The 18,725-nt window shown below is 39.8% G+C and overlaps 2 protein-coding genes across 3 annotated transcripts; both read right to left on the bottom strand.

The window, feature by feature from the left end:
- Positions 1 to 3,457: 3,457 nt before the first annotated feature.
- Positions 3,458 to 9,744, bottom strand: LOC109941626 (uncharacterized). Its single transcript, XM_020542773.2, has 2 exons — positions 9,506 to 9,744; positions 3,458 to 3,774 (listed from the first exon to the last, which is right to left on the bottom strand). The coding sequence occupies exons 1-2, from the start codon at positions 9,742 to 9,744 to the stop codon at positions 3,720 to 3,722; spliced, it is 294 nt and encodes a 97-aa protein (XP_020398362.1). The 3' UTR covers positions 3,458 to 3,719.
- A 1,013-nt stretch (positions 9,745 to 10,757) lies between these two features.
- On the bottom strand, positions 10,758 to 18,046 carry LOC100191387 (Serine/threonine protein phosphatase 2A 55 kDa regulatory subunit B). 2 transcript variants are annotated; one of them, XM_008656001.2, is made up of 14 exons: positions 17,588 to 18,046; positions 15,684 to 15,787; positions 15,495 to 15,590; positions 15,289 to 15,408; positions 14,769 to 14,930; positions 14,486 to 14,577; positions 13,545 to 13,663; positions 12,855 to 12,978; positions 12,592 to 12,715; positions 12,154 to 12,222; positions 11,954 to 12,045; positions 11,798 to 11,875; positions 11,536 to 11,603; positions 10,758 to 11,457 (listed from the first exon to the last, which is right to left on the bottom strand). In XM_008656001.2, exons 1-14 carry the CDS (start codon positions 17,748 to 17,750, stop codon positions 11,321 to 11,323), a joined length of 1,548 nt encoding a protein of 515 aa, XP_008654223.1. In that variant the 5' UTR covers positions 17,751 to 18,046; the 3' UTR covers positions 10,758 to 11,320.
- Between the last annotated feature and the right edge of the window lie 679 nt (positions 18,047 to 18,725).

The raw sequence follows: 18,725 nt of genomic DNA, 5'->3' as shown, positions 1-18,725 counted from the left end.
GATAATTAGTATAGTTGGTGAATTCCACATCTACAACATATTATCATATGCAACTAGAACTATAAACTATATAAATTCATGTACTAGTGCTGGGCACAAGAAAAAGTGTTGTACAAATATGGAACATGAACATTGTCATGTAACAAAGGTTCCTCATTAAACGAGTCCACGAGTAACATCGACATCAAGTGTCACACAACTACAAACACAGAACAGGTAAAGCACATGTGTTTGAAGCGGTAACCAGTTTGCTATATCGAAACCAACGAGGAGCCCCACCCCACGCCTGCCAAAGAGCACCGCCCTGCCCTGACGAGTAGTCCCATCCCGTGCATGCCAGCTCGACCACCACCTCTATGGATAAGCAGGGAACATGTGGAGCTCACCTCTATCCTTTTGGGTCGAGATGGGGAATGGCACCCTCCACACCTGACTCGATGGCCTCCTTGATGTCGCCCTAAGCCCAAATCTTGGAGGCAGGTAGGGTATGGGATAGAAAGGACACACATACAAGAAAGGTTATGTTGTGGGAGAAAGAAAAGTAAAAAGTTATTATCATAGCTTGTGGTTGTGGTGATGAGTAAATTATTCAGGACTGTATTTCAGAATAGCAGAAGATGTACTCCAAAAAATTGTAATACAGCTTCAAAAACCTTATGAAGTTGACAACTCTGGAGTTGAGCTGTTTGGCAAGATTTTATCCAACTCTAGTTAGAGTTTAGCCCTAGAGTCATGCCAAACATATCGTTAATATTATGTTTTTTGTAATTCTATATACTTTCGGTTAAACTTAAGATGTTTTAATTCTCTATAAGAGTTACATTTTAAATAACTTACAATTTAAAATAAAAAGAGTGTAAAAAGTCTAACTTTAAGTTCCTAATAATAAGAGGCTCATCAGTTAGGGGAGATTGGACCATGTTTGATTTCATTAGGCACCCTCCTAAAATTTAGGAACTAAACTTTAGTGTAACACCCAGTCCAATATCTAGACCAGCAGTACTTACTCCTGGCAGCTCTCTAGGATCATATATCGCCCACACAGACCGACACGAGTCTTTTGTGCGCACTTTGTCCTCACTCATGCGCACCCGAGAAAATCTCCCGGTCGGTCACCCATCCCAAATTGCTCCAAGTCAAGCACACTTAACTTGGAGGTTCTTTCGAGATAGGCTTCCGAAAAATAAGATGCATCTTGTTCATATGGATACTCTATTAATTCTATTAAGCCTTGGGCCAGGACATCACCATCCCAGGGGCTAGGTATCACATTTAGTCCTTGGTTCTAAAGACAAACTGAATAAAGAACATTAACTATTATGTATAAAAACAAAACTGCCCCTAATTAATTCAGGTGGTCCAGTTCTGGCTCATTTCCCGCAATGAACAGATCTTGTAAAAGTGCTAGTTTAGTCACCTTTAGGACATGTATAACCCTGAGACGGTGGTTTGGGTTTCTAAGTAAAAGAGATAGTTTAAAAACTCTATGATACAATCCTGAGACTTTAGACCATAAATGCATCTAAGTGACAATATGTATTGAGAATCGTGTAGAGCTCTTGTATTTTTTACAATTAGCCCCTTAGAGACGGTTCAAGAGACCACACATTAAATGAGATTGTACATGCCCTTAGGTCTTGTTTGGTTCCCACCTCCTAGTCACTTTTAGTCCATAAACTATTAAACAATGTGATTAAAGTAGGCCTCCTAAACTTTAGTCCATTAGTTACTAAGGGATGACTAAACTTGCACTTTTACATATTCTGTCTAGCTTAGAAAACAGACAAGAACTAGACCAACTACATTATTTAGGGGTAATCTTGTCTTTATACACAATAGTTAATGCTCATTAGCCATTTTTAGTTACTAAAACTAAACAAGGTATTCTAGGGACTAAAATTTAGTCCTTAAAATTTAGGAAAGGAACTAAAGAGAACTTTAGTTATCTCCTTGGTAACTAAAGAACTAAAGTTTAGGAGGCCTAATTTAAACAGTTTAGAGACTAAAACTAATTTAGTCACTAAAGCTTAGAAGGTGAAAACAAAATAGGGCATTAGTCATATATGGATGCACCAAGCAGACCTCGACCTTCACGTGGCTTACATGTCCTTGCCATCGGTTCCTTTTGCTTTGCAATGAACAAATCCTTCTTCCCTTCTTCCCTAAACAGCCACTACAAAATCAAACTTCATTTTACTAGTTTCCTGGCCCACCTATCACTAGGGGTGGTAATATATTACGATCCAAATGCTTATTCACAAAATGGTAGAGTCTTAAATAAAATTTAGTTCAAAAATAAATAGAAATATGACTTGATTTTAATTCGATCCGATCCTTAAAACTTATAGTGTAAAATTTAGAGCCATTGTCACCCATACCTATCACTAGGGATAAAAATGGTTTTGGATTTTTTCGGTATTCCGGAAACCGATTTCGAAATTTTTCGATCGGATTCACCGTTAACGGTATTTTTCGAAAACGAAATCGGTTTTCGGAATTTTCTATCGGAATCGACATGGTGTTTTACCGACCGTTTCCTTCGATTACCGGTTTTTGTCGGAAATTACCGGAATTGTGTCTCGGAATTTTTCGGAATCGTGTCTTGGATTTTTCGAATTTTTCCAGCTTGTGATTTTTCGCATCGCCTGTACGTCTCTAAATAAGGATTACTTATTTTTGTATTTTTTGGACGCCTTAATATTTTTTTGGGATAGATGGTGTTGGAAGACAGTTAGAATTAACGATTTGGTCTCTCGAACGAATCCACCCTTTTCTATGCATATGTTATGTATTAGTAATATATAATGATAGAGAGTCGACACTCTGTCTTTCCCACACACTAGGTTTTAGGATTTTCATGTGAGGTTGTGAAAGTACTCTTTATGTGAGGAAAAAATATTTCATAAGTAAGCATGTCATGTCAGCTAGATCGAGAGATTTCGACCGTTACCGGTGTATTTTTCGCACCAAACTTTTGTTTCCGATGTTTCCGAAATACCGATATCGTTTCCGTTTCCGGAGTTTCCGTTTTCGATTTTGTTTCCGATAAAAAAATGTGAAAACAGTAATGGTTTTAGTGTTTATCAACCGTTTTCATCCCATCCTATCACCACTTAGTCGGATTGCAATTCGAGAAAGAGAAGGATTCCTATCCTGCCGGTCATTTTTTAAAGCTAGTACAATGTTCATGCATTACGATGACACGTAAATAATTCCATAAAATATTAATATGCAATGTGTCTTAACAAGTATGCTTCAACTTCCTCTAGTATCAACTACATTTAATAAAAATATAACCCATATTAATAGGTATAATATATATATATATATATTTTGACAATGGGATACCCCCTATTTCATTAAAAAATAGAAACCAAACACAGTTCTTACAGAATTCACGACAAATCCAACAGTCACAAGCCGATAAGCCTACCACATTATCAGCTACACAGAGGTATGAAACCCAACTGAAGGAACACAGCAAACCAGAAGAAGTCCGACAGTCTAACAGACATCACTGAATATCTACAAAGGATAGATCCCAAAAGCAGCCAGGAACATCGCATCACCAGAAATGACTAAAAAGCTAGTTTTTATCTACCAAAAGCAGACACACTGAATACATCCAGAAGCAAAAGATGTATTATCAGCAGCAAAATGTCACTGGAGACGCCTGTCAACCGACTTCCAACCATGGGCCTTGCTGTAGATATCACTTGTTATCTTTCGAATTCTGCGGCTTCCTTGTTCCACCAGTCTTTTTCCCTTCTTTGTCTGTCGAATAGACCAAGCATCCATCCAATAACAGCAGGAGAAAATCACATTAGATGGATCATCAATCAGCCTAGCATTGAAGCAGCAATCATTACGAGTACGCCAAATAGCCCAAATAACAGCACCACATCCAAAAAGGATCAGTTTCTTTTCAGATTTATGGAAACTATCGATCCAGGGACCAAAGAGGTCAGCTGTGTTTTTGGGGGTAGAAGACAGCTTGAAAGCAATTTGGATGATTCTCCAAATAAATCTGGCCACGGGGCAATGAAAAAATAAGTGATCTATGGATTCTAATAATCCACAAAAGTTACAATCCATATTTCCATGCCAGTGCCTTTTAACCAAATTGTCTTTAGTCAAAATCTTATTATTTCTGACCAACCATAAGAACACTTTAATCTTGTGTGGAAGTCTGGTTTTCCACATAAAATTCACAGGAACCTCAATCATGGAATTTTTTAACATTTTGTAAAAGGATTTTACCGAATAACCTTTGCACCCCAACAACCAATTTGAAGAATCAACATTTTCAGATAGCAAGGCCTGGCTGCAATGATCCATAAGGTCACTATAGGCCTCACCTAAAACACCAATAAGTCTTCTTCTGAAAGTCAGCAACTGAAAGTTGGAGGAGACAACCTTATGAACAGTGATATCTTTGTCATAAGCAACCTCAAACAAATTAGGGTACTTGTCAGCCAACTTCACATTACCACACCAAATATTTTTCCAAAAACTGGAACTCTTACCATCACCAATCTTTTTTTTACAGTATTTATAATATTTGTCTCGAACCGAGAGAATACCTTTCCAGAAATGAGAATCTGAAGGTCTATTCTTCACCGAAATAATAGGTTTATTCTTAATGTATTTGCTTTTTATAATGGATTGCCACAAACCACTAGTATTTTCTAGTCTCCAAATCCATTTAGCCAACAAAGCTTCATTCATTTTTTGCAAATCCAAAACACCAAGACCACCCATATTTTTGGGGGAGCAGACTAAATTCCAAGCAGCCAAATGGTATTTTTTCTGATCATGACCTCCCTGCCATAATAATCTTTTCCTGAAGATATCCATTTTTTTCAACACAACTTTGGGACATTTATACAGGGAAAGCATATACAAGGGAACATTGGTGAGACTGCTGTTAAGCAAGACTAACCGACCTCCCAAACTAAGGAACCGACCTTGCCAGGAACCCAGTTTGTTCTCAATCTTTCCAACTATGGGATCCCACAGAGCTTTGCACAGTTTTTTGTTATCAATAGGAACCCCTAAATATTTCATAGGAAGACCACTGGGAGGACAGGTGAAGATGTCAGCATACAGATGTTCTCTATTGCAGGCGTTTCCCAAACAGATAATTTCACTTTTATGAAAATTAATTTTAAGGCCAGAAATCTGTTCAAAGATACAGAGAATAAACTTCAAATTTCTAGCATTTTCCAAATCATCTTGGAACAGAAAAATGGTGTCATCTGCATATTGAAGACAACAGCAGCCACCAGGGACAATATGAGGAATAAGACCTTTGATAATACCTTCATCCTTGGCTTTTTGAATCAGACAAGCAAGACCATCAGCAGCCACATTAAAAAGGAGAGGGGAGAAAGGATCACCTTGGCGAACACCTTTATGAGTTTTAAAGTAGGGCCCAACCACATCATTAGTTCGGATAGCAACTTTACCACCTTTCACAGTCTTCAAAACCCAATCACTCCACATATCTCCAAAGCCTTTCTTTATCATCATATTATGGAGAAAATTCCAATTAACCTTGTCATAAGCTTTTTCAAAATCGACTTTGAAAATAACCCCATTTTGTTTCCTCCGTTTAACTTCATGAATAATCTCATGCAAAGAAAGAACACCATCCATAATATATCTTCCTTTAATAAACTCGTATTGAAGGTCACTAATCACAGAGGTAATGCAACGGGCCAATCTATTAGTAAGAACTTTGGTAATGATTTTGTAGCAAACATTAAGCAAGCAAATAGGGCGAAAAGCTTTAATATCAGTCGCATCAGGGACCTTAGGGATAAGAGTGACAATACCAAAATTTAGTCTTTCAATGTTGAGAGAACCATCATGAAAAGCTTTAAAGAGATTAAACAAATCACTTTTGATCACATCCCAAAACTCCTGAAAAAATTCAGAAGGGAAGCCATCGGGGCCCGGTGCACTATTGTGTTTCAAAGCAAACACCACATCTTTGATCTCTTCCAAGGAAAAAGGGCTGGTAAGAAGATTTCTATCACCCTCCTCAAGCTGTTTCATGTCCAAATTAGCCAAAGAAATATTCGATCCTCGGGAAGGACCAAAGAGATCTTTGTAAAAGGAAGTCGCCAACTGATTAATGCCATGATCATCATGAGCCACAATATCACCATGAGAAAGGGTCACGATTTTCAGTTTCCTTTTTTTGTGCTTGGCCAGCAAATGAAAATACTTGGAATTCTCATCACCCTCTAATAAGAATTTATCCCTAGCTTTTTGTCTAAGGCTAATGTTTTCCTCATTAACAATCTTCCTGAGGTTAGATTCCAAATCTAATTTCAAATATCTGTCAGCATCAGATAAGCCAGAAGTCTCACTGGCTTTATCCAGAATATCAATTTTTTCAATCAAGTTTTTCTTCAACTTTTTGTAGTGACCTACAATATTGTTGTTCCAACCTTTAAGCTTCTGACGCAGACGTTTCAATTTTAACTTCCAAACATCAAGACTATTGGACACACCAACCGGAAGAGCCCAAACATTTTCCACTAATTTGTGAAAATCAGGCCTAACCTTCCAGCACAGCTCATAACGAAAGTCCTTACGCACCATGGGCAGGAAATCAGATTGAAGGCAAAGGGGAACATGATCCGAAAAGGATCTATTTAACCCAATAACACTAATATTATTATAAGCAAGATCCCAGTCAGGACTGGCCAAAAATCTGTCAAGTTTTTCAAAAGTAGGATCATTGCGGTTGTTAGACCACGTATATAGTCTATTTTTCAGCTCAAATTCCACTAGACCATGATGATCTATGATACTATTAAACAAAAAACTCCATTTGCTGAGGGTACCAGGTTTATTTTTTCCTCAGCTTTCCTGAGAATATTGAAATCTCCACCAATAAGCATAGGGACCTGACTTCTCGAACAAACTGCAGACAATTCACTGAGAAAACGAGATTTGTGTTCATTTTGGGCAGCCCCATAAACGTTAACGAAATTCCAGATAAAATTTTTTTCTCTGTGGAGGACAAGGGAGCGAGTCAAGAATTCACCAGCTTCAAATTCTCTGACATCAAACACCTCAGAATTAAAACCCACTAAAAGACCTCCCGATCTCCCATTAGGAGGAGAGGAGAACCAGGCAAAAAGCTTGCTACCAGCAAGCGAGGACAGAAGAGAGTCATTAAAATGTTCTTTTTTAGTTTCTTGTAAACCAACGAAATCAATTTTCTCTTCCCTAATGATTTCTCTCAGGAAATCAAACTTAATGTCGCGACCCAAACCCTGACAGTTCCAAATAAGGCCTCTCATGATTTAAAACGGATCAGGAGGGAGGTCAGAACAGACAGGCTCCCATTTTTTCGTAGATGAACCTCTACTTTTTGGGGAAGCCTTTTTCTTAATCGTTTTTTTCCGATGCTTAATTTTCCTACCTTTTCTTAAGACCATCACATCAAGTAAGTCCTGATCAATATTCAGGTCAGAATCATCATGGACACTACTATCCATATTTATGTGATCAACAAGGGAGGGGACCTCCACATTTGAGGTATTTTTATTTTTGCAAGCTTGGAAGGCCAAAATTTTTCTGGAACGTTCCAGATCTTTGATCAACTCCAAATTATCAATAACATCAGAGTCAGAGGGACCCAAAGAAACTCCAAGTTTATTAGCTAAATCTATCAAATCATCATTATTAGAATCAAGTAAGGAAAAGGAGTTAGAACACATACCTTTATTGAGGAAGGCATCCTTGGCTTCTGCTCTGTATATCGCTTTGTCGGCCACCTTCACATCATCATTCTTCTCCAACCTAGAACTTTTCCTGACGCCATCAGCCGTGTTAGCGGGCAAGTCCAGAGGCTTTTTGTTCTTCCCATCATGAACCATCTCATCATTGGGGGGGATCGAGATCATAGCACCAATTTTAGATTGAAAATCAGTTTGATCTTCCTCCATATCTTTAGCGAATTCTTCCAATTCTTGAGAGCTAAGCAGATCGTCTTCATTTGGATCAAAATCCACTTTCTCATCAGAGAGGTTATCAAGTTTCTGCTCATCATCAGACATATCTTTAGAAGGCACAAGATTAGGGTCAGACATTTTGGCAAACTCTTTGCCTTGAGAAGAAGACTCCCCAATTTTGAGATTAGGACTAGGCTCATCTTCAAGGGTAACATCATCCAAATTCTTGGGTTTTTTCCCAGATTTATCAAAGAGTGGATCATTGGACCCATGAATTTGAACAGAGGCTCTCTTACCCAAATTCACTGAATCATCATTCCATCCTTCATCACAAATAGATTCAATTCTAAAGAAGATATCATAAAGAAAAGGCTTGACAGCCACTTCCACCACAGGAGGGATCATAGCCACACTTTTAATGTGGATTTTAAATCTCACAATATCATCAGAATCCAAAGACATAAGGTCAACTTCCTCCACTGCACCAATCATTGATCCAATTTCACAGATAGATTGGTAATTCTGTAATTCCTCAGGGACATTTTCAGCAATAACCCACACAGTATGAAGTCTAGATTTAGGTTTGGCCCTAGAACTCCAAGGCACAACAGCAATCTTGGCCCCAGACATCTTCATTTTCAGCTCCGGGAAGCTTATCATTTCCTCAAGACGTTCTTGGGAGGGAAACTGCATCAGAAACCCCGAATGGCACTTAGTAGCTTTCCACCTCTTATTCCATGGGAAGTGAAAACCGAAATCTCTCTCAAGATCTTCAGCCGAGACTAGTCCCTCAATCACTTTAACCAGACCGATAAAAACCCTTTTTGGTTTTTTGGTCAATGGTTTAGCGAAGTGAGACAGATAAAACCCTAGTCCATCAGCAGCCAAACCAACAATGGGCATGGTGGGTTTGTTTTGCTTAGGAAGAACACAGCGAGAAGTGACATGTGTCTCCTTGCGGCAAATATCACACCACAAAGCGTTAAAACAATTTCTGGCATGATGTCCTTCAACACCACATTTCTGACAGAACGCAGGGCGAACGAGATCAAGATCTTTCTTCAAAGGAACAGGAGAGACAAAAGGGTTACCTGGTTGAGTTCCCTCAACAGGATGAGGGGACAACACACCCTCCTGCTGCTCAGATTTGCCGATATTAGGCTTCAGCTTCCAGCTAAGGTTTCTTGATCTGTTCCAAGGATGAGTACCTTGCGGCTTCTCCATCGGACCCCAACGATCCCACTGGGAGTTCTGGGGGTTCTTTCCTTTCAGATCCATAGCAGAGATTTTCGAAGGGCTTCGAAGAACGCCAGAACCCAGACGCGGCCACTCCTCCTCAACCACCGGCGGACGAAAGGGCGAAACGCACCAGCCCCCGCCAAAACTAGACCTCACCGAAGACGGAAGAGACCAGAGGTGCGAGAGGAAGGCGGCGCAGTGAGGAAAAGAATACGCACCAACAAAATCCAGAGGAAACCCTAACGAGGGAGAGGGGTTTACGGGCGGAGAAGACAGCGAACGAAGCGACTCACGCGAGTGGGGGAGCAGACGAGAAGAGACCGGCGACACCCCCGGACTCCATCCGATCCAAGGTGAACGCGCATTCAGGGGCCGCTCTGCCGAATGAGTCGGGATACTGTATCCCTGGGCCAGGGAACGGCGCGAAGAAATCGGCCCAACAGCAGGAGACCGAGCCACACAGCGCCGCGAACCAAGTAATGGAGAGAGAAGGGCGCTGGAGGAAGAAGCGGCCCAGGGGACCGAGCGCCATTTTTTCTTTTTTCCTTTGCGACTCATCCCCTGGCCCTTGGATATGGACATGACAGTCATAATATATATATATATGAATTGCTTTTCTTTTTTCTCGTATAATTAGCTTCATTTTTTCAAATAATTTAGGGTCTACTACATGGATAAATACTAATACAAAGGACAGCGGCGGCCTGGTCCAAGAGGAGGGAGGTGTGGCGCGTGGGCTGCTCGGTCGATTGTGTCGGCCTATTAGGTGCGGGGAGAGAGTAGAAGCATGACTACACAGTTCACTCCTTACGCACGACAACGGTGGAAACAGCAACGACACGATCCGAGAGGAGGGAGGTGTGGCATGTGGGCTGCTCAACTGATTGTGCTGGCCGATTACCTGGGAGAGGAAGTAGACACAAGACTACATGTTTGGCACCTAATGCACGGCGATGGTGAAAACTAGTGCTTAATAGTAGCACGTGGGCTACTCGGCCGATTGTGTCGGCCCATCACGTGGAGAAAAGGCAGTAGACTTACGATTACACGTTTCTTGTCTTACACACGACGGTGAAAAATGAAAATTGGTGCTTTATAGTGAAAGAGATTGTAATCTCAGACCGCGAGGTTCCCTGTAGAACTCTTCTTGTACCTAGACAGTTTCTCGCTGACGCCTCCCCTCTAAGAGCGGTTGCCTCGAAAAGATGACAACACAAACCAGAGCTGGTCGTAGAATTCTTCTCTTAAAACTAAACATGTTTACTTATGACAAACCTAATATGACTTCTGGTTTTAAACAGTAGAGTTAGATGATACATTGAGCTATCCATTTCAAACAGCGTCGCCAAAATATATGGCATGCAAGAATTGATTCACCTTAGACAAATCGAAAGCTTCCAACATGTTAAATAAAAAATGAAGGCATGCAAGACGGTAAGGTGGCTTAATGCTAAGCAAACGAGTGCCCCATATCTAGTGGTATGGCAAAGCTGACAAGGACATGTTAACATGTTGCGTCCGTCCGCTAAAAGAATATACTTATAATAACTAAACAGTAGAACCACTTGCAGCTATTTTAAAATGTACGTACAATAAAATGACACAGCATATTACCTATTCTAGGGTTCGCATTAAACATGGCGAAGGTCCTGGTATTCCTCGAAAATAAGGTTCCTCACATAAGATAGAAAAAAAAAAGGTTGATCCGTATGTAAGATAAAATTATCGAAAGCTTCAACGGCCACCCTGAAGTTACAAACCCATGCCCAACATGAATACAACGGTGGATCATCGTCATCCTCTTAACATCTACTACAAATTGCCAAACTAGGGCCTTATCTTTAAATCTAAATGGACCTATGGGGGAAAGACAAGCCTTTCCCCACAAAAAAATAAATCAGAATCAAAGCTGCTTCCCGGGAATGATCGAGTCACTTCCTCTTGGACTCTGGACAGCTCTATATGGCACCGAAAAGAACTGCATCTGACTGGCACAAGATACACCATCTCCCCAGCAACTCCTGGCTTCAAATCCACCAGGAGCTAAAAGTGTCTTTCTCACCGGGAGCAACCACCAAAAATACTGTCGCTCTGTTCATTTGGCTTGTTTATGCATAGTACATGTACAAGCTATTGGCTGCAGCACATGCAATTAGATTTTCAGATGGGTGCCAAGCCAAATGAAGCAACTTTGTGCTCAGATCATAAGAATTTCCATTGACATCTATTCCAGTGCTTTCTCCACCTGCATAAGTTTGCAGTATTAGTAGCTGCAGTGAAAACTCTTCTTTTACAGCCTAACATGCCAATGCAAGAAGCTAACCTCGTCTAACTGCCCTTGTCAGAGAACTTAGGGATCTGGTAGCTCTAGTGGGATTCTGGAGCTGCCTCCTGTTCACAAGAAAAAGAAAATAAGACAGATATTATTAGTTCCACGCTACAACATTTGAGCAGCAAACTCATCAGCTCATGTATGCTACTCAAATAATTTGGTGTACGGAAATCAATTTACATGAAGGAACAAGAACATGCTTAAAGGTCAAATAGTTTTGCTTCCAACATTCTTCTTTGAAAAGTAGCATTACCTTGTAGGGTTTCGGGTTGCTTCAAGTGTTGTCGCCTCACTGTTACCAGTACCACAACCAAACACACGGAAAATGTTGCTGAAGATGACAAATAGCTAGTCAGTTCCTGTCAATGAGGCCAAGCCGTATTACAACTGAACAAGAATATCAGACTACCTGTAGGAACCAGTTGCTACTCTTAATCCATCACCACTTTGACAACACTCAAATTTGTCAAAAATTGAGTCATTTTCATATAAATCACATAACTGCAGTTCCAAGTAACACATGGATCAGTTTGGCTCCAGCAAAAATATGTGTTATGCATTGTCCACAAAGAATCATCAATTATTTACTCTTAACATGGAAGAAATTACCTTAGGCCTTAGATACTCATGAACCTGGAATGTTGCAACTGGACCGGAATTCATCTTAACATCCCAAAGCTGTAATAGTAGACAAAGTATAGGTATGGGAAGAAACACATAAACAAATTTTACAGTGATAATTTGTTTGATTCTGTAGAAGATAATAGTAAAATGCGGTTAATGGCATTAAACCAAGTACAAGCATAACACATGAAACAACCTATGCAAAGCAATTATCGTGTTCATCTCAAGCAGACTTAGAAAATAAGTCTTCGGAAGCATACAGAATGAGTGAAATATCTCCACATGAAATACGTTAATAAGATTATGGTTTACATAGAATATTGAAAAAAAGGAACCATGGTAAAAAAACAAAGGGTCTCATCTCTTTGCCATGTCAGATGCAAATTATTTAAATTTAAAGTATCAGAAGTTACATGTACAGACCTTCAGAGTCATGTAGTCGCGACTGAGAAGATGCCTCCCATCCTTCGAAAACTTTATGTCCGAAATTGAGGCTATAATCTCAGTGAAAAATGATCTTGAGCCTGGGGCCTCATGCTGCTCAAAGCTACAAGAAGACATGAACAGGTATAAAAATACAAGGAAACTTTTAGGATAATTGATAAGGTCAGTATCCACCCAATATTCTCCAAGTAGAGTATACTGAACATATTGTAGGAAATAAAAAGTGTAAACTAAAAGCTCACATTTGATAATGAGTGTCGCAAAGGGCTGATTGGCGCAGATCAACAAGTCGAATGGATCCCTTAGAGCTACTATATGCCAACGTATTGCAGTGGGTAGGATGGAATTCAGCAGATGTTATCACCTCTGCATGTGATAGAACAAAACCATAGCTATCAGTAGCTAACAACAAAGATGCCACCAGTAGAAACTCAAAGAATATGTGATAAAAACAATAAAGGAAAGCTATAGTAGACCTGAAACCCCATGTTTGAACCGACTTCATTCATTCATGACAACCATTTCAACAAAAAAGAATTAACTTCGTTCAACAATATGTTATTCACTTGCAAGGAAATGGAAAGTGTCCTGGGTTTACCAGCTAGGAAGGTAGGCCACACATAGACAGCCTGGGTTCATTTACTAGCCATTTCTGGGATACAACCAGGTAGATACCTCTCCCCCTGGACTCGAGTCTCTTTTATTCAGGAGATAGAAAATAATGTTGTCATCGCATGAAAGGACTGTACAAACATGTGTTGTGCACATAAATTGTGGGCTAGATTTATAGTGATACAAGTCACATTGCTCGCTGACAAGATCAAAAATATAGAAAACAACTTGTTCCCTTATGTATATTTTCTTTCACACCTATGACCTATCACACACATAATCAGCACAGATAAGAAAGTTTGTAGGTTTAGAAGTTATACCGGTGAGATCTTCCATGTTTGTAGGCTTAACATCAATAATATTGAAACTTTGATTGCTGATTTCCAAATTCCATAGATTTATCCGCAAATCATCAGCTGATATAAATGTCTCACCATCACTGTTGAAATAAAGATTACAAATAATATATATCACTACCCAATAGGACAATACAAAAAATGGCAGCATACATTTAAGATATAAGAGGTGCAAATCAGCAACATCAAACTAGCTAATTATAAAAAAGTGGGAGATAAGGTGATCAATTAATAATATAGTTGATTACATGCAGTTCAAGCACAAAAGTCCAAATACAGAATTTTCAGAAGGCACAAAAATGTGGTGCACCTAATTAAAATGAGTGCTCTTAACATGTCATGTCAGTTGCGGGGAGTTACTTAATTTTCCTAAAATAAATTGTACAAATATACACTATATTATCATATTAAGCAGTAATAAAGGTTTCACTACACAATTTCAACTGAGTACTCATTGAGGGATATCACTATATCAGAACATCAAGGTGCATACCACTTTGTTTAGATGATCACCCTAAACCAAGGAGACTCTAAGGGATGCTCAAACTTTGGTTTGGCACTGTGAGTCAAATAATCTATTCATACTGAATATATGTAGTTAAAATTTAAGTGGATAAAACTCGGCCGGGGAGGGAAAGACCGCCCTCCCGGTATTATATTAAGAAGTGACCGAAACATGGTCTCGGCCGAGAAAATCCCCGGACCCTGGCCCCTCATCACTAGCGGGCCGTCACTGCCCACTCTACAAAGTACTAAATGTATCGTGTTATGTGCAAAGAGAGTGCATATAGGCTTTATCTTCAGGAAGCAAAAAATTTAGAACTAAAAATTTCCATATCCAAATTCAGTAGCTGAAAACCTTGAACGTTAGCTATGATACATTCAAATGAATATATGTGCAGGACCTGTTATTTGATATCGAATTTATATGGTAGTCATGTGCATGAGCATATACTCTTCGGCAACTTGTGGCAAGACTTGTTTCTTGGCTTGTAACCTGTTTACAGTTTATACTGAGTCAATGTAACAAATTGTGAAAAGAAAAAATGGTTACATAGACAGGAAATATTTTAGAATCAACTAAAATACAATTTTCAGCTACACAATATCCAGGAATCAGCTCAATAGTTCTAAATAACTACAATATGGTTTTGCAAGGTGCATAAATGAAACTGAGTTAAGTACAACTACCACAGGCAGGCGAAGCAAAGGAAGCCTGCCAGGTTTTAGAGCATTGCCATTTGAGAGAGATGGGCTCAGATATCCCACGCCACCAGGACTACCATTTGCAGGAGCAGCTGAACGGTCCAAATTCATCTCAGATAGCTTTTTTACCTTCTTTTCTTGGACCTACATATCAAAAAGTAATATTAAACTAACAAAAGATTGATTACATACAACAATATTTCAATGTCTGGTGCATCTTGCATTCTTATGTGCACACAAGGAACTAAAAACAAATAGGGTATGTGAAGCACAGTTCATCATTCCTTGGGAAGAGATGGACAACATCAGATACTTCAAGAAATATCAAGTAGCACATGAACTGAACATGCATTGTGTAGTTTCTAAAGTTTACAAAACATTCAAAGATGATCAGTGTTTCTAAGTTTACCACATGAATACAATTGAAAAATCTAAGGCATGATTTCGAGAGGAAAAGAAAGGTCATAAGGTACTTCCATAATTATCTACTGCTGATGCTTACCTTCCAAAACTTTATCGTTTTGTCATTTGTGGATAGAAGATACAATGCACCATTTGCTGCTTGACACCATTTTATTTGGTTAATCTTCTCTTCAATTTCCAAGCTCTTAAGATAATCAAACTGATTCCATAACAACATCACTTTATCAAATTTCAAGTAATTCAGAAGACAAATAATACCACTTAACAATGTTTGTGAGAATATACCTCTGGTTCGTGGCTTTGAAACTCAGTTTTGTAGCGAAATTCAGGATGCCTGCTGATAGAATGATCAGCTTTCTCAGCATCTTTTCTACAAGCATGCTAAAGGAAGAAAAAACAAACAAAATATGTTTAGCCATCTGAATACAGAGGGAAAAAGTCTGCAGACTTTGGTGTACAGTTCAATATGCATACATCTTTGACATCGGTCCTTTCAAATAAAACAACTCGTCCACCTCTGTCTCCAGTGGCAAGATGATGTCCTGATTTATTGAACTCTATTGCTGAGATGATGTCAACTGCAGAGAATGAAAGCAGGAAAAGGTCAAGTTAGTTTGCAGCCACAATAAATGACAATGGTCTATAATTGTACACACAATAAACAGTGGGAAAACATGTACAGTAGCAGGCTATCATCCACTGATAATGGCTTTGTTGAGATGCACAAAAATAAAATCAACACTATAAATGAAGAGATGCTAACATGACTAGCACTGTTTAATCCAATAGTTCACAGTTGCCAACCAGTTTAACCCGAAGAAGGAAAAAATATAAGAAAATAAAGTTCAGTCTAACTGAGATTAAGTGGAGGATATTAAAGTGAGTGATTCTGATGTGACTCTGAAGAGTGAAGACATCTATAACTGAAAACACAAGTTTCAAAACTATGCAGAGAAATTAGAGTATTCACATGGTTCAAAAAAGTTAGTAAATGCAGGCAAAGGGCAACAAATACCTTAGTATAAAATTGGATCTACACAGAATTTGTAGGGGGGCATTCTACAAAAGGAGACTTTAGAACAGAATGATGGTAGGCTTGGGAGCAACCATGCTATAGATAACATTTAGTATCATTTAAAACAATTAGCTAAAGCCATGTTAACATCCATGCAGGTGACGATGAGCAGGACACAAATAGCTAGTACAGGTAGCGACTGACTCAACCACAGAGTGTTGATAAAATAAGTTATCCATGGTATCAAGCACCGGAATCAATAAAATAAGTTGGATCAGACCCTTGTAGAGATGTAGAGTTATCCACAGTTTGGCTTCTTTGGTGCACTAATAGATGTTGTGTGCTGGTATATCTAAGGGACCAACTAAAGCAAAATGACATGCATGAATACAGAACATCCATTAGATGTTTAATTTATGCCAATAGAAGTACAAATAACATGTTACCAAGCACAGAATCAAAGCAATAAATAAATTGAGCAGAATTATATGCAATTTGGCATCTTGGGTTAAGAGATAGTGATTGGAGTGCAGCAAGGCCACTAAATAGGGCAGTAAAAAATAATTGGCTGTTGAAACAATACTAAAAGAATCATTTTCCCCCCAATATATGTCCATTGTCATCTGAATATTACATAACCTAGGACAGCTGCACACCAGTGTGTGCTCGACACATCAATAATGAAATAGCAACATGCATCCCAAAAATGATATTGCCGGTTGACGCATACAAGGCATGAATTCATTTTCCAGAATAATTCACTAGTCACTTCACATGGACAAAAACTGTCAGCTAGTGACCACGTCCCATGGAGCATTCAACAATCCTAAGTGTCAAAAGCACTAACATGTGCAGCATCGCCCCATCTCACCAAGCCAGAACTAGAAAAACATAGCTCCTGTTTGTTCCACATATATACAATGAGTCAATGACAGCAAGTATTGTCTGGCTAGCCAGCCAAATATGTAATTTCAACAGCATAGTAGTAAGAATCCCATCTACAGCACTAAGCAATACTCCTTGGTGTATGCATTCTACCCTTCTGCCACCTATGGAAGGCCTCAGCTGCGCCTCTCAATGGCACAGTGGTACTGGTATGCACCTACCAGTCAAGACTATATTTGCACTGATCTGGAAGGCAGTAAATTCCGCATCATGGAGATTTAACGCATCCCATCCGAAGCCACCACTAATTCCTGGGCCGATCTAAGCAGGATCCTCCAACCAACACAACAGCAGCCGCCCATTAACGGCCCCTAGCCTCCGACCGAGCTCCGGAGCACAGAAGCACTAAGATCCAGCAGGCAGCAACAACGAGTGACACAAAGGCGCAGGACATGGAGTAGAAGGGATCGATCGGTACCTTCCTGGACTTCCTCCCCGGCGCTGCGCTCACCGAACACCTGGGAGAACCTCCACTCGAGCGGCTGAGCCGGAGAGGGCGACGGCGGCGCCTGGGCCTGGGCCTGGGCCGGAGGCGGGGGCGAGGGTGAGGGCGAGCGCTCCGGTGCCGCGGCGCCGTTCATCGTAATCGGTCGTGCTCCCGGCGGGATCGGCTGCAGAGCGGGCGGGATCGAGGAGCGGGCGAGCGGGCGGGGGCGAGAGGGGCGGGCTACGCGGGCGCTGCTGCGGCGAAGGCGATGCCGAAGAGGGTTTGGGGCTTCATGCGGGCGGAATGGCCAATGAGAGATGGAGAGAGGGAGGGAGCAAGATGGGGGAGGCCGGGAAGGGGAGGGGGAGGGGGCGGTGGTGGGGCAGGGCAGCCGCGCCGATACGACAACGGAGACGGAAGAAACCAAAACGATTTCTTTTCTTTTCTTTTTCACTCTCTTTCTTTTCTAGCCGTGCTCCGGTGTCATTTCCGATGGAGTTTGTTTCTCGTCACTCGTCAGCAATGCATATTTCATAGGGATGAAAACGGTCGGAAACGGTATTTATTCAGTAATCAGTTTTTTAGTCGTTTTTTTTTATTGCGAATAAATAGAATTTAGAATCTATAATACAAATTTGTATTCTTGTTTTTAACATTTAGCTTCTAAAGATTCATAAAAGGTAAACATCAAATTCATCATATATTTTTTTTAAATAATAGATATAAACTTCGGTATGGATTCAGAAATAAATTCGGTAATTTTTTCAACTTTTTGTGTTGTAGGGAGCAAATAATACATAAAACAATTTATGTAATATTTTATTCGTATTTGTACTAATGTGCTTGATAACATAAAAAAGATCAATATCAAAATTTATATATATCTATTTTAAAATATTAAATTTGTCCTAACAGTTCGAATTACCACTTTCATCCCTAATATTTTAATTTGACGTGGTAGTAATTTACAACCAGTACAATACAAATTTTGAGAGAATTTATAGGACGACAGGACATGGACACTTTACTCCGCTCTCCGCTGGTTGCTTGTATTAAATAATAATAATAAAGTCTGGTTGCAACACATCGCCACAAAGTGTAAAAGATCTTGTCTTATTGCATCGTCGTA

The sequence above is a fragment of the Zea mays genome, chromosome 8, assembly GCF_902167145.1.
Source record: "Zea mays cultivar B73 chromosome 8, Zm-B73-REFERENCE-NAM-5.0, whole genome shotgun sequence".
NCBI classification, from domain to species: domain Eukaryota; kingdom Viridiplantae; phylum Streptophyta; class Magnoliopsida; order Poales; family Poaceae; genus Zea; species Zea mays.
The sequence above is the reverse complement of the archived record's forward strand: the minus strand, read 5'-3'. Positions and strand labels throughout refer to the sequence as shown.